Raw genomic sequence first — 13791 nt, forward strand, 5'->3', positions numbered from 1 at the left:
AATTGTTGTTGATTATCCCGTAAGGTCCTTAAATAGTGTGGAAATAAGAGAAGGTAGAGAAAGATAAGATGCCACACTTAGAACAGCGTGGAAGATGAATTTACATACTTTGGGTTAAATTTAGGGATGAATATTTAGCTGGACAACTTGGAAATTTTAACAGATAAGTAGGTTGCAAGTACTAAATAAACACAGGTATAGGTTTTTGATGTATACAGCTACTACTATGTATTTTGTAAATTTGTATCAGCTGTAGTCATTGTATTTCATTGCAACAAATGTCCGGTTTGAATCAGAGAAAACATTAGTTACTTTTTTCAATGTTTTAAAGATATTCTAGTTCCATAAGATTCAATGTAGATTTCAGTGTTATTACACCTTCTGTCACCATTCAAGTGTGTGCAAACACTAAATATGACCTAGACCACTCTTCTGTGACTTTTTAGAGGATATTTCACAAACTCAGAGAACACAAGCAGAAACAAACGTGTGGAAAGACTGACTCGGATTTAAACTCCACTTAGTTAATACACCACACCAAGAACACATAGGTGGGCAGACAAAAAGTGGGAATGGAAAGGAACAGTTCTGCATCTGAATCCTGGCCATGTACAGTCATTTCCACTTGGAAACTTCTCACCCTTCAAGTGGATCAAATTGAGGTTAGTTTAGTGAAGCTTTACTGTACTCTTAAGGAGTTGCTAGGTGAAGTTGTGCAAGGATGAGCAATCCCAGAAAGAATTGGGAACTTTGATTTACCTGTAGGAGAGTGAGCCTTCCCAGAGTGAGCTGCATCCCAAATACACAATGAGTTAGATGTTTGCTGAAGGGCACCAACCACCATTTAGCTCTCCCTTAGCCAAACTGAGAAAAGGCATAGTATATATTTCTGCTTCTGATTTAAGAGACGAAGTAGGGGATGATGTAAGGGGGTGAGAGACAGATTATCTTGATGACAATCTGGATTTTATTGTATCACTTTAAACTAGCACAACCTGCTGTACTAATGAAATTGTGTTTTTGGTTTAAAAGGGCAATTGTTAGCCTGACTTTGTGCTCGCTAAAAACATTTCCCCAATCTTGTTAAATTATTGCACTCGTTTCAGATTTTTATGGCTGTGCAGCTTACCAGCCCTCGATTCTTTACGTTTCATTCATTTTCCTTGTATTGATGATTAATGGAGGATGTCGAACGTTAGAGTGAGCAGGCATCAGCAAATGCAAGATCATAATTAGTTTAGCTGACAAGGGCCTCTGATAGCACTTGCATCTGGATGGAAAAATTACCCTATAGGGAACTGGCTGCTCACCAGGTCTTTTTAGTGATACATTGTGAAACACCCGATGAATCAAATGCCCTTTCAATGCCAAGAAAGTGTTCCAGTCTTGAAGCCAAAATTATGTCTGCAGAAAGCTTTCCATTTGAAATGTATCAGAGTACAATTATAACCATTGTATTTTTTTGGCATGAACACCAGTCTTCTACAGTATGGAGTAAAGTTAAATAAATTACTTAAATTTTATGGAACCCTGAAATTTTTACTTAGAGTGTTAGTAATTTTTAATTTATAATAAAATTAATTTTCATGCAGGCTGTCTTTCCCTGTATTCACCCATTCTTATCTTAGATGCTGAAGGTTTCTTACTGATTTTTTCCCTTTGCAAAAAGGGAACAGAATTGAAATTCAGATTTTCTTTTCATCTAAAGAATTCCATTTCCTGCTTATTAGTATTTGTGCCCACAAACACAGCCTGACTTTTGTTTAAATGAGAAGTTTAATGAAATCATTACTCCGTAGAAACAATTTAACGAGCAATATTCATAAACGTGTCTACTTTTAAATATTCCTGGATCATTACGAAAGGCGATGAATGCACAGCTCAGTCTGGTTAAAAATCAATTTGTATTTAGGAAAGTTGTACTGTGTCTTTCTTTGCCTGACTAAAACAAAATACATAAATCTATCCATTGATGAGACAGTATTTTCCGGGGTTTGGGGTGCAGTTCAGAAGAAGTCTCATTAAGAATACTGTATTTTTGTTTGTTTGCAGATGTTACTCCTCATCCGTAGTGGGCTGTGGGAAATATATGGTAGCTTATACTAATTTCAGAAGTGGAAAAGATCAGAACTGAATATCGTATATTCAAGTAATGAAATATAATCTCGCTTAAAGGAATCAGTGTGATGCAGATACAAACTGTAATTAATTGAAATGGTGGTGTTTCATAATTCTTGTTACCTATCACACTTTAAAATCAATCAAACTAAACAGAAATAATCTGTTGTGAAATTTGGTGAACAAACCAGGAGGAGTTTACAGAATGTTCTCTGTCAGCTTCCAGAGGGGTTTTCAGAATTTGCTGTTTAGAAACCATTATTAAATGCACAAAACCTGAAGTTCAAAAAGTTAAAGCTGTTATTCTGAAAAGCCTTTGGTGTTTCACACACCTCATCCATCACTCTAGGGTTAATTATAATGAAAATCAGTGGTGCCTATTAAGCACAATTGAACCTGACCTCATTATGGGCAGTGTGGTTTTATACTGTCATTGTTGCCAGTCTAGAGACAAAACTCCTGTGTTGATTTGTCCTAACTCCGTAGCTCATGTGACTCACCTCTGACCTGTTTTTTTTCTGTGTTGTTTTTTTTTTTTTCTTTTTCTTCCCTATTTCAGAGACGTAGAGGCTCGGGTGTTTTTTGTGCCAATTGCCTGACCACAAAGACCTCTCTCTGGCGAAAGAATGCAAATGGTGGATATGTATGCAACGCGTGTGGCCTCTACCAGAAGCTTCACTCGGTAGGAAGAACTTACTGGTTTGTTCAGAAGAAAAAGGGGTTACACACAGCTAAGCTGGGCAGCTGTGGTCTTGTCTGGTTGTGTGATTAGTACCACTCCCTGGCCTGCAGTTAATTTCCTCACAGGGTTTTGCAGTATGGTCACTTTGGGATCAGATGTGATTCATTATGAAACAGGCTGGGATGCTGTGGTAGACATGTTTGAGATCACCAGTGATGCATTTAATTATTTTGATACAAAATAAGGGGAAAATTATTTCTTTTCTGGGAATTCCATTTAAAGACATACAGTCAGTTGTGATGAAAGCTCTCTAAATTCAAAAGCTCTCATGGTCATAGTAAAAAAAAAAAAAATGTATCCTTAAAATTAGACATCACATCTCTATTACAAATATCCCTTGCTGTGGTTTTTGTTTGCTTTCACTTCTCTTTCCCCCTTTATTCTTGACAGCAAATTTTCTGGAGATACGGGGTGGTGGGGTTTTTTGTTCTTTTTTTCTACAGTTCTTCTAGTCTGCTGAAAGATCCTGAAATAACAAGGAAACTGCTTATTTGATGGCACTCGTCACTTGCAGAGGGGAAGATTCACTCTCCTTCAGGATCAGGCAGGGAATAAGTAATAATTGTGGACCGACTGTATTGCTTTTTGTCATATTGACACTTGACTTGATCCTGAAGCATGTTGACTGCGCTGGTACAGGTCCAGGAAGGCAATTCTGAAGTGTTGCCTTGGATCACTGCCAAAATGCTCAGACTCTTTTAGGTTAAGACCCACTAGTTAAATATTATCCCCACTATCTTTAATAGAAGCATATGGAAGAGTCAGGTGACCAGGATTTTACTCTAATTAATTGATTTTTACAACATTCCTGTGGCGTTAAAAAATGTTATTATTTTTTGGAAGTAGAAACTGAGGCAGCCTTCGGGAGTTTGCCAAGGCAACATAACAGTTCAGGCTTAGAGCCCAAATCTACGCTGTGGCTGAGTGTGCATATTTTTTAAAACTTTTTTTTCAGAAAAATAAAAAAGCCCTGTAGGAAACTATGTTTCAAATACATTAAGACTCCCAAGTGTCTATGCCTGTTTCTCTTTAAATCTGAAGCATAAGCTTTTAAATCAGTTAGTAATTTCTGTGAATTTTACCCTTGGTCTTGCATACAGACCATATAACAATCATTTTTTATTCAAGATCCTGTCCAGCCAGTCCATTTCATTAAAAAATTTCAAATAAAAGATTCCATGAAAAAAGATCCCAATTTTTGAATGTGGCAAGACCATCCCCAGTCTGAACAGTCAACTCTGTTTGCCATGTGCTGACATTCTGAGGTCTGTAACTGGTTTTAAGATCCAGAATAATCCAGCATCTGAGCAGGAGAAGACAGACTAATGCACTATCTCTGGCCGGCATCTTGGCTGAGCCTTCCTGGAGATCTCTCAAAATTCTAGATATAATGTCTAATTTAAGGAAATTGATCGGGGTGAGCATCCGTGAAGACTTTAAGGGGGACAGTTTGACTTTCTAATGTTACTATGATTTTTGAGTCCAGTTATTTGTAGAACTTCCATTCACAGCCCCCATTTTCCCTTTATCAAATATATTTTTCTAAAGTACATATAAACTACTATATTTTTCTAAACTACTACCATAGTTATTGACATAAATTATTGAGTAGATAAAAGCAAAAAGAATCGGTTTTGAATTCAGACATGTAGCTCAGATAATTCTTATGAGACAATACAAACCAACTAGTGTGCTTCCAACAATAATAATTAGCAATACAAAGTCAAACTTTACGTTACACATACAGAAAGCAAGAAGCTGCCACTATCTTTAGTTCTACTGTTCAAGCGTGGCAATAAACTGCCATTCAGTGGGCATTTGAGATTAATATCTTCAGCTGAACTTTGACCAAACAACTGCAAAGAATTTAATTAAGCATCCATTCTGCTGTGGTACGATAGCAACTCCATTGTTAAGTTGGAGTCTGAAATAATCAAACCAACCTCTCTTTTGGGACACCTTTTGAGACAGTCCCATGCGAAGGGATGCTCTTTAGATGGACACCTGATGAAAGTTTCTTTTGTCCGTCTGCCTGTATATCTCATAATGACAAATTAAAGTAATTATTTGTCATGGATGTTTTTTGAATTAAGGAGTTATTGGGTACGTGTCTGAAACTATAAAAATTGAAGGGAATAGAACTGTTCCCTTCCCTGTTAAAATGAATTATGCTACACATCTGATTAAAATTCACCTGTAGTAAGTTTACAAATTTTATATCTCTCTTTTGATTGGATTATCACTATCTAGCACTACTGTCCTCATTATCTCCAGAATGTGCATAATACACTTATCTCTAAGGTCCTTTTTTGACTTGTATTTAGTAAGAATTAAAAATCTGTGGTCTGTCAGATACTAGTAGGTGACATTGACTGACAAATGTTAACATGGTAGTGATTAGTGCTATAAGTCACATTTCCATTCCTCTGATACCCTTGAATAATTTATCAATGTGTTTTCAAAAATGTTCCATCTATCTAGCAGTCATTTACATTTAACTTGCCAGGTTTTTCACATTTATCTCCTCTATTGAAGCCAACTGTGATAAGAAATGTGTAATAATATTCCACTGGTCAATTATTAAAATAGTTTTAATATTCACTGCAAACATATGCACAATATTCACATTGGCTGGCAGAGAAAGGTATATCCATTGTCTCCCCAGAATCATGGATTTGAGGGTTTTTTTTGGTGCTGTTCCTCATTTTTTAATTGCTCTTAACTTGGTCATGGACCAGTGTGACACCTTGACCATATCCTCAGACTACTTCAGGGAGGGATTACAGCATATTATTCTAGGATGAGACATACATGATCTTCCAGTGAAGAGATCACTCAATTTTCCGTGTTATCTAGAAAGTCTAATCACTATAATTCTATAAACTATTTGTTGAATTTCATATTTTTTTAAAAAACTTTACTCATATGTTTGTGGGAGGGAGATTGCCAGTTTATACAGAGATGACAAAAAAATCTCTGTGATTGTACTCATTCTATTATGTATAACATATAATTAAAGATTGGACATAGAGCATTTTAAAAGTAAAGGTCCGGTAATATTTCCGCTATTTTCTAAATTTGATGTCCCACTGAAAATCAAGAAGAGAGCTTAAACTTCTCTGCCTGCCTTAGTTGCAACCAAATGCAGAATATCTCTATCTGCACCTTACTACTAAGAATAAGGAAAATGTGAGCAGCTTTACTCTGCTGAATGGTCTGTTTTAATCAACTAAAGACTAGTCAGATGAATACAGTCATTTGCATACTGAAGAATTTTTAAGTTGGACCAACAGCTCTTAACTCCTAATGATGTGTAACTGAAGAGCCAGAGATGCAAACAAGTTATTGAGAGTCTTTAATCACGGGTATGAAAATGTTTCTTTAACTACGTCCATGATCAGACTTCATAGCTGTAGCATGAAGTGTGAGACTAAAAGTATTTCCAAACTATTGAAAGGTTGTCCCGAGGCCATATGAAAAACAGACTGTAGTGTGTAAATAAAAGTTTAGAGCCATGTTAACAATATTGTAAGGTCTCACACAGCGTATCAGTATGACAGTGTTAAAACTGTCATGAAAAAGTGAGGAAATTAGACTGAGCTTGTAATAAAGAGTATATGCTTATGCATATTAACTGGCTCTTGATTCTGCAAACTATAAGCTTTATTTGCATAGAATTTATATAGAAAATATTCTAATTTTATCCAGCATTATTTTGCCTGAACTTTGATCCATTTGAGAAGGCTAGTTCAGGTGCATTTTCTCTGCTAAGTTTAAAATTTTCTTATTAAAAATATAAATCAAAGTGTATATTTCTTCGGATTCAGAGTTTTATTAGAAAGTAAAATCTTAGCAAGTAGTTGCACTGCCTAAAATTTAGCTAACCATTAAGAATAAGCCGACCTCAGGGAAATAAATAGGTAAAAGAGTAGAGGAGGATGGCAAGTAAAGAGAGAAACTAGATCTCTACAGATAATAGAGTGAGCGTTCTTCCAGCTCTGGATGTTTTTATATTGACTCAAAGTTATGAATATATATAAATTATGTTACATTCAAGGTACAAATGGTTTTGGATATTGACTGTATGCCAAAATTTAATCTGCACTTTAAAACAATATTAAAAAAAAATTCTGCATAAACATATAAGTGGAATACTGTGTGGGGCACTTTTCTGGCCTCCAACCAAAATAGGATTAAGTGTGCATTTGGATGAGACAAATGGCAACTGCCAGCACACCAAACTGAATGACTTTTAGGTAGTTTTTGTTGTTTTAACATCTGCCCAGTAGAGCAACACATACCGACGTTACAGCAGCATCTTTCATTCACATACCACTGCATTCTTGCTGAGGGGCCTTTCAAAGAGGCCTGGCTGCTGTCCTTCCTTCTACTAATTCTTTTTTCTTCATACCAAAGTCTTTTCAGTTCTCATCTAAATAGGCCGCCTACCCTGAGCAGAAGTCTGCACTTGGTTCTTGCCCCTGCCTCTTCTGCAGTGCTTTTTTCCCACCTTCAGGGGCCACTTTCTTTCCTTCATGATTTACCAGCACATCGTCAGGAACGTATTGGAAAGAAATACAGTAGGGATGAAGGAGCTTGAGTTGGTACCAGAGTCCCAGGTAGACATTTTGATGCACAGGAAAAGTTTTCCTGGGCTTTCTTCTCCACCTTTCTTAGTCCCTTTCCAGCCACCATCACCCCACTCACCACCACAGTGGACCTCCAGCTCTTTTGCTGGCTGACAGCCGTGGTGGGTCAGCCAGCCCTGTATTTGCTTGCATTTCCTCTCCATGTCAATGGAGAGGGGGTATCAAGGTAAGTATTACTCGGTTCTTGTCATAGTGTGATTTGTGCAGACCCCTGCCTGATACCAGCTCGGTGACGTGGTGCAAACAGTAATGCTAGTGCAGGCTCTGCATCTCACTCTTCTTCCTCAGCTCTCAGCACATCTTTCAGGAGTAGCAGGGGTTAATAAACTCTTTGACAGCTTGGATATTTCATACCTTTTTAAGTAAACAGGTGTAGTATATCTAAGGCAGTTGACTTAGTTTGATAAAACAAACCAATTCACAGTTTACTTTTAGCATGAGGGGCCAGGAACCAGCATTTGTGTTGAAATTTGGTCATTTCCATAAAACTCTTCTAGCTCTTCATGAAAAAAAAGATAAATTTGTGTGAGTGTGGTCTCGCAGATTTAATGTGTCTTTCTTTTTCTCCTTTTGTTCATTATGTGTGTGTTCCATGCAGACTCCCAGGCCTTTAAACATCATTAAACAGAACAATGGTGAGCAGATCATTAGGAGACGAACAAGAAAGCGCCTTAACCCGGAGGCACTTCAGGCTGAGCAGCTGAACAAACAGCAGAGGGGTAGCAGTGAGGAACAAGTCAATGGAAGCCCCTTAGAGAGGAGGTCAGAGGAACATTTACCTGAAGGTCATCAGAGAGAAATTCAGCTTCCCAGCCTCAGTAAATATGAGGCCCCAGGTTCATTGACTAAAAGCCATTCTGCTCAGCAGCCAATATTGGTCAGCCAAACTCTGGATATTCACAAAAGGATGCAACCTTTGCACATTCAGATAAAAAGTCCTCAGGAAAGTTCTGGAGACCCAGGAAACAGTTCATCGATATCAGAAGGGAAAGGAAGCTCAGAGAGAGGCAGCCCGATAGAAAAATACATGAGACCTGCAAAACATCCAAACTATTCACCACCTGGAAGCCCTATTGAGAAATACCAGTACCCGCTTTTTGGACTGCCATTTGTACACAATGACTTTCAGAGTGAAGCTGACTGGCTGAGATTCTGGAGTAAATATAAGCTGTCTGTTCCTGGGAATCCACACTACTTGAGTCATGTGCCTGGCCTACCAAATCCTTGCCAAAACTATGTGCCTTATCCCACCTTTAATCTGCCTCCTCATTTTTCAGCTGTCGGATCAGACAATGACATTCCTCTAGATTTGGCGATAAAGCATTCCAGACCTGGGCCAACTGCAAATGGTGCCTCCAAGGAAAAGAGTAAGGCACCACCAAATGTAAAAAATGAAGGTCCCTTGAATGTAGTAAAAACAGAGAAAGTTGATAGAAGTACTCAAGATGAACTTTCTACCAAGTGTGTGCACTGTGGCATTGTCTTTCTGGATGAAGTGATGTATGCTTTGCATATGAGTTGCCATGGTGACAGTGGACCTTTCCAGTGCAGCATATGCCAGCATCTTTGCACGGACAAGTATGACTTCACAACTCACATCCAGAGGGGCCTACACAGGAACAATGCACAAGCTGAAAAGAATGGAAAACCTAAAGAGTGAACCTTAGCACTTAGCACAATTAAACAGAAATAGGTTTCCTTGATGGGAATTCAATAGCTTGTAATGTCTTGTGAAGACCTATAAAGCACTTCATATAGAGAGCACGCCTTATCCAATATTAAATCCCTTGTTATTTTCTTTTTTTCCTTTTTCTTCTTTTTTTTTTTCTTTTTAAATGAGTGGGTTACCAAGAAAAAAAAGAACAGTTTGATGGTGGCCAGAAGGGGGAGAAGATAATTATACAGGACACGGCCCACCAAAGCTAGCCAGAATGCAGTGAATCATGGCAAATAACCTTGAGAAAATTTTACCGGACAATTAATACCTTTGCTGTTGTGTAAGAGACATAACTGGCAAGAGTGCAAAGATGTGTATATGTATATACTACTGCAGGGGTATAGTGAACATATGCACATTGTGTATGAGAACTAGACTTGTTAAATACAGATGTTAAAAGATCATTTTCCTTTCTTTAATTTGGGCTAATTTCTGCCCTACAACATGCCTTAGGATCACTTTGTCCTCAAAGCTTTGGCAGCAGTTTCACCTATATGTTTCTCAGACTCAGCTGATTTTTAGCTACCATTTTATCACTACATTCTTTCTGGCACACTTTAGCTTAGGAAAACCATTTTGTGCAAGTGAAGTCTCTAATACTGAAGCCACACTCCGGGTCTAATTTGCATAGAACAAGGTAACCTGCTGTATTTTATTTTAATATATTTTTTAATATATTATATTTCTGAACCTTAAAGTCTAAGGTTACTTCTCCACAGGCTTAACATTGCTATACATACCAGTCAATCCCTTCAGTAGACTTATACCAGCTTTTGCTAAGTAGCATTAAATGTCTTCATAGTACTTTTTAATACTTAAAGCTTTGTAAAAACTATCCATGAAGGGAAAGCTCCTCAGCATAACTGCTCAGGGAAATAGGGCTAAATAACTAAATATTAAATAATTGGTTGAAGGTGCTGTTAGACGAGCCTCCATGCTTGCTACAAGGGTGTACAAGAACTGACTTTAATCATTTTCATTATAGTGTCCCAACCAGTAGTTTATTATTTTGCCACAGGGATGTAGAAGATATTACAAGCTACTGGATGCACTGTCAGATTAACTTATTTCATTAAAGAAGTTGGGAGAACAAATAGAAAAAACCTTATTTTTCTAGTAAATATTAATGTATTACATTTCAAATAATGGTGCCTGACATATTGAATAATTATTTTCTACAGTGTACGTATGCAACAAAGATATTCCATCATGCATTAGAGTCAGTTCTGGCTCTGCCTCGCTGTTTACATTTGCAAATGTAGCAAACAAGGTAATGAAGCAACTATTTCTATTGCAGTAGGTATCTTTTTTTCTGTGTGTGTGCATTAAAGTTGTAAACGATAACATGAAATGAATGAAATTTGTTGATAGTAATGGTATGGAAAAACAAGAAGGAAATGAAAATATTTTTATGCCTACTTAGGAAAAAAAGGGTAGCACTATTCATTCCAAGTACTTTTGTATTCTTAAGCTCTTAACTCACATTGTTATGCTTAAAATGATAAACATATATCCTCTTTTTATTGCTTTGTCTGTGTTTCAGAAGAAACATTTCAGAAATTATTTTGATAAGTGCTGTTTGACGATGCAGCACTGATGTTTTATTGCATTCTGTAGTAGCATTGCACTCCATTTTTACAATATTACGCAGTTGCTTTTTTGTTTTGTTTGGGTTTGTTTCTTTTTCGCAGTGCAGGGTCTTAGTTCCTTATGGTTGGATGGCAGGTGTAGCTCAACTGGTTCATGAATGTTGCAGCGAATGAAGTTTAAAATGTCTTTCTGATATTATGTTGTCTTTTATTTCTCCATTCATGCATTTTATTTTTTAAAATGTTCTATAAAAATATCTCTGGACTAAGTCCTCACTTGAGATTATATGTAAAGGGTCCTATTCTGATCTCACTTACATGCCGCCTTTCTCAGATTTTCATGTAATTGAAACTAAAGCATCATAAAAAAAAAAATGTGCTTGTATTTAACTTACCTGAATCTCACCACTTTCCCTTGTAGAATTTGGTGCACTTATAAGATACTTAACCAGATAGACAGGGAGGTGGAAGATAAAAGGAGAGGTGATAGGAAATGTCTTATAGGGGTTGGCGAAAGGAAAACCAGGGAGGAACTGGCCTAAACATTCAGCACTTTGATAGTCTTTTGAAAAATAATGTGCCTAAAGCAGGTGGCAAAGAACATCACCTTGCATGAGAAGCACTTGCACAGCTGATCGCCAAAGGTCTTGCTGACCTTGGCAGTATTTTAGGTGTTACGTTTTCACACAGATTAAATGCTATTGCACAGTTTCTCTGATTTGTCAGGCACAGATGGGCTGTTGTTCAGCATTAGGCTTGCATTCCTTCCTGCTCCACCCATTGCTTCTGTACTGGTGAGCAGCATATGGAAAGTCCCACTCAATCTGTTCATGGTTGAGTTCTATAACCCTTCCATAGTGTTCTAGGTTAGCAAAGGATATTGGGCCACAATCTTCTTCTTCTATTTTTTAGATGAATCTCCAGCTTGATACCAGTGCCAGACAAAGTCTGGTTATGTTTTTGCTATTGTTCTCCAATAATAAGTTCTGACTTGGTTTTTGTGGATTTATTTTTGTTGGGTATTTTTTGTTTCTTTTTTTTTCTGTGGGGACTGAAATAGTTTGCCCTCGTTTTGTTATGTCAGGGTCCAGTGTGTGTCCTTTTCAGCTTTTCCAAGAAACATGTTAGACTCACTTAGCAGTGATTTTTATCGACTTCAGAGGTAGCTGCCTGCCACGTTACTGGTTTGACTTACTTTGCCTAAGACACACCAGTTCCTGTGGCTTCTTCATTGATAGAAGCTGCATCTTCATGGCAAAATATTTCTGGGGGGACATGCACATTGTAAGACTTGAGCACCACCCTGTACTTCATAACACCTCTTGCCAAACTCATAAGCAGAGGCTGATAACGAGAAATACACATATCAGGGTTTGGGGATGAGGAGAAATGAAATCTTTTGAGTGAGAACAAGACAGATTTTTGAATGTTACTGTTACACACCTAGGTGGGGCAGATAAAATTTGAAAAAAGTTCATTGTTCTTGCCATGACATATTGAGATGTTCTAAGATATCTGCTTTATAAGAAATGGGATTTTGCCATAGCCTGTTCTCTTTGATTGGGTTAGGGGGAGCACAGTTTTTTTTCTTAACAAAAGAGAAGTGACTCCATCCCTCTTGCAGACCCCATCACAATGGATATTAATCAAAAGAAAAATAAATCCCAATACTGAAAAGAATAGTCTTATTTAATAAGTCTCAGATGGAAACCAATGTTAGCACACACAAGTAATTACTATCCCCACTGCATTTTGAACAACTTAAGCGCTAAAAATTGTTCTTAGTTTGTCAGTGTCTCCAGTGTTGTGTACTTCTCTTGCTAAGGAATGGTAGTTTGAGATCTTAAAATGTATCTCAAATTGGACCACAAAATAAGTAGGTGGTTCAAAACCGGAGGAATTGTGGTGCCTGTCCTTAGTCAGACTGCAGAACAGGAACTCTGTTTTCATTAATACTCTGTATAGCAGGAGCCATCATGCAGCATCTTCTGCAAACCAGATTGTCTCTAAGCTGTCACTCCATGGCTGTTAGCCCCTAGGTTAATGTAGCGGGAAACGAAGATCTTCCAGAGCACAGTTTGCACTCAGGTGCTAAACTGAGAGTGCGTTCCAAAATAAGTTTTGCACCTAGTTGCCACTGTGCTGATGGAACTCCGACCTTAAATTTTCATGGACCATCCAGAAAGAGGGAGGGACACTGGTTACTTGTGTCTCAGTTTTGCCTAAAAAATGTGCGGTTGCACATTGTGACACTTTTAAAGAGCAAGAACATAAAGATATTTCAAAAAGTTGAGGGACGCTGTGGGCAAGAGATTATTTTCGCAGTTAGAGGGCAGCAGGACAAAAGTGACTGCCGCTAATTATATACAGTGCCAAAACGTAGTGGTTGTGCAATTGAGAGACCTGATTTAGCAACCGTGGATTAGTATTCAATTCATGGATAGACTTTCAAGTCTATCTTTGGCTGAGACATTGTTGCTTTTTAGTCATAACTACTTGCTTTATGTGCTAGAGATACTGTCTACCATCTGCTTTTTGCCCAGGATGTCTAAATATATTCCCATTCTTGCTCCTGTATTGATTTTTCTTGGCTGATTTAACATGCTAATTCCTAATACTGGTCAGGAAAAGCCAAAGAGATTAGAAGTTCACTTCTGTTCAGCCAGAAGGGTAGATATATTTCCTTCTGCTTCTGTGGAGACAGTTATGCTTGGCAAAGAGTAGCAAGCAATTTGTCAGCGTATCCCAAATGTGATAGATAAGTGAGAAATCCCTTCTAAATTTTTCTGTAAAGTTAAGATGGGCCAAGTAGAGCGATTTACGTAATTTCCTCACCTCAGAATAGGATTCCTCCTTACTCTCTTCCTCACAATTTCATTTCATTCAGCCAGCTCTGGAAAGCTGGCAGTTGGTGAAATGCTACCTATATAGTAATCACATGTACCCCCATTTACCTCTTTTTAGGAGGATAAAAGA

The 13791-nt window shown here is 37.6% G+C and overlaps 1 protein-coding gene across 1 annotated transcript; it reads left to right on the forward strand.

Moving 5' to 3' along the window:
- The first annotated feature begins 572 nt into the window (after window positions 1–572).
- Window positions 573–9315, forward strand: LOC104281290 (zinc finger transcription factor Trps1-like). Its single transcript, XM_009879241.1, has 3 exons — window positions 573–662; window positions 2678–2800; window positions 8108–9315. Exons 1-3 carry the CDS (start codon window positions 573–575, stop codon window positions 9167–9169), a joined length of 1275 nt encoding a protein of 424 aa, XP_009877543.1. The 3' UTR covers window positions 9170–9315.
- Window positions 9316–13791: the final 4476 nt, after the last annotated feature.

The sequence above is a fragment of the Apaloderma vittatum genome, unplaced genomic scaffold, assembly GCF_000703405.1.
Source record: "Apaloderma vittatum isolate BGI_N311 unplaced genomic scaffold, ASM70340v1 scaffold36170, whole genome shotgun sequence".
NCBI classification, from domain to species: Eukaryota; Metazoa; Chordata; class Aves; order Trogoniformes; family Trogonidae; genus Apaloderma; species Apaloderma vittatum.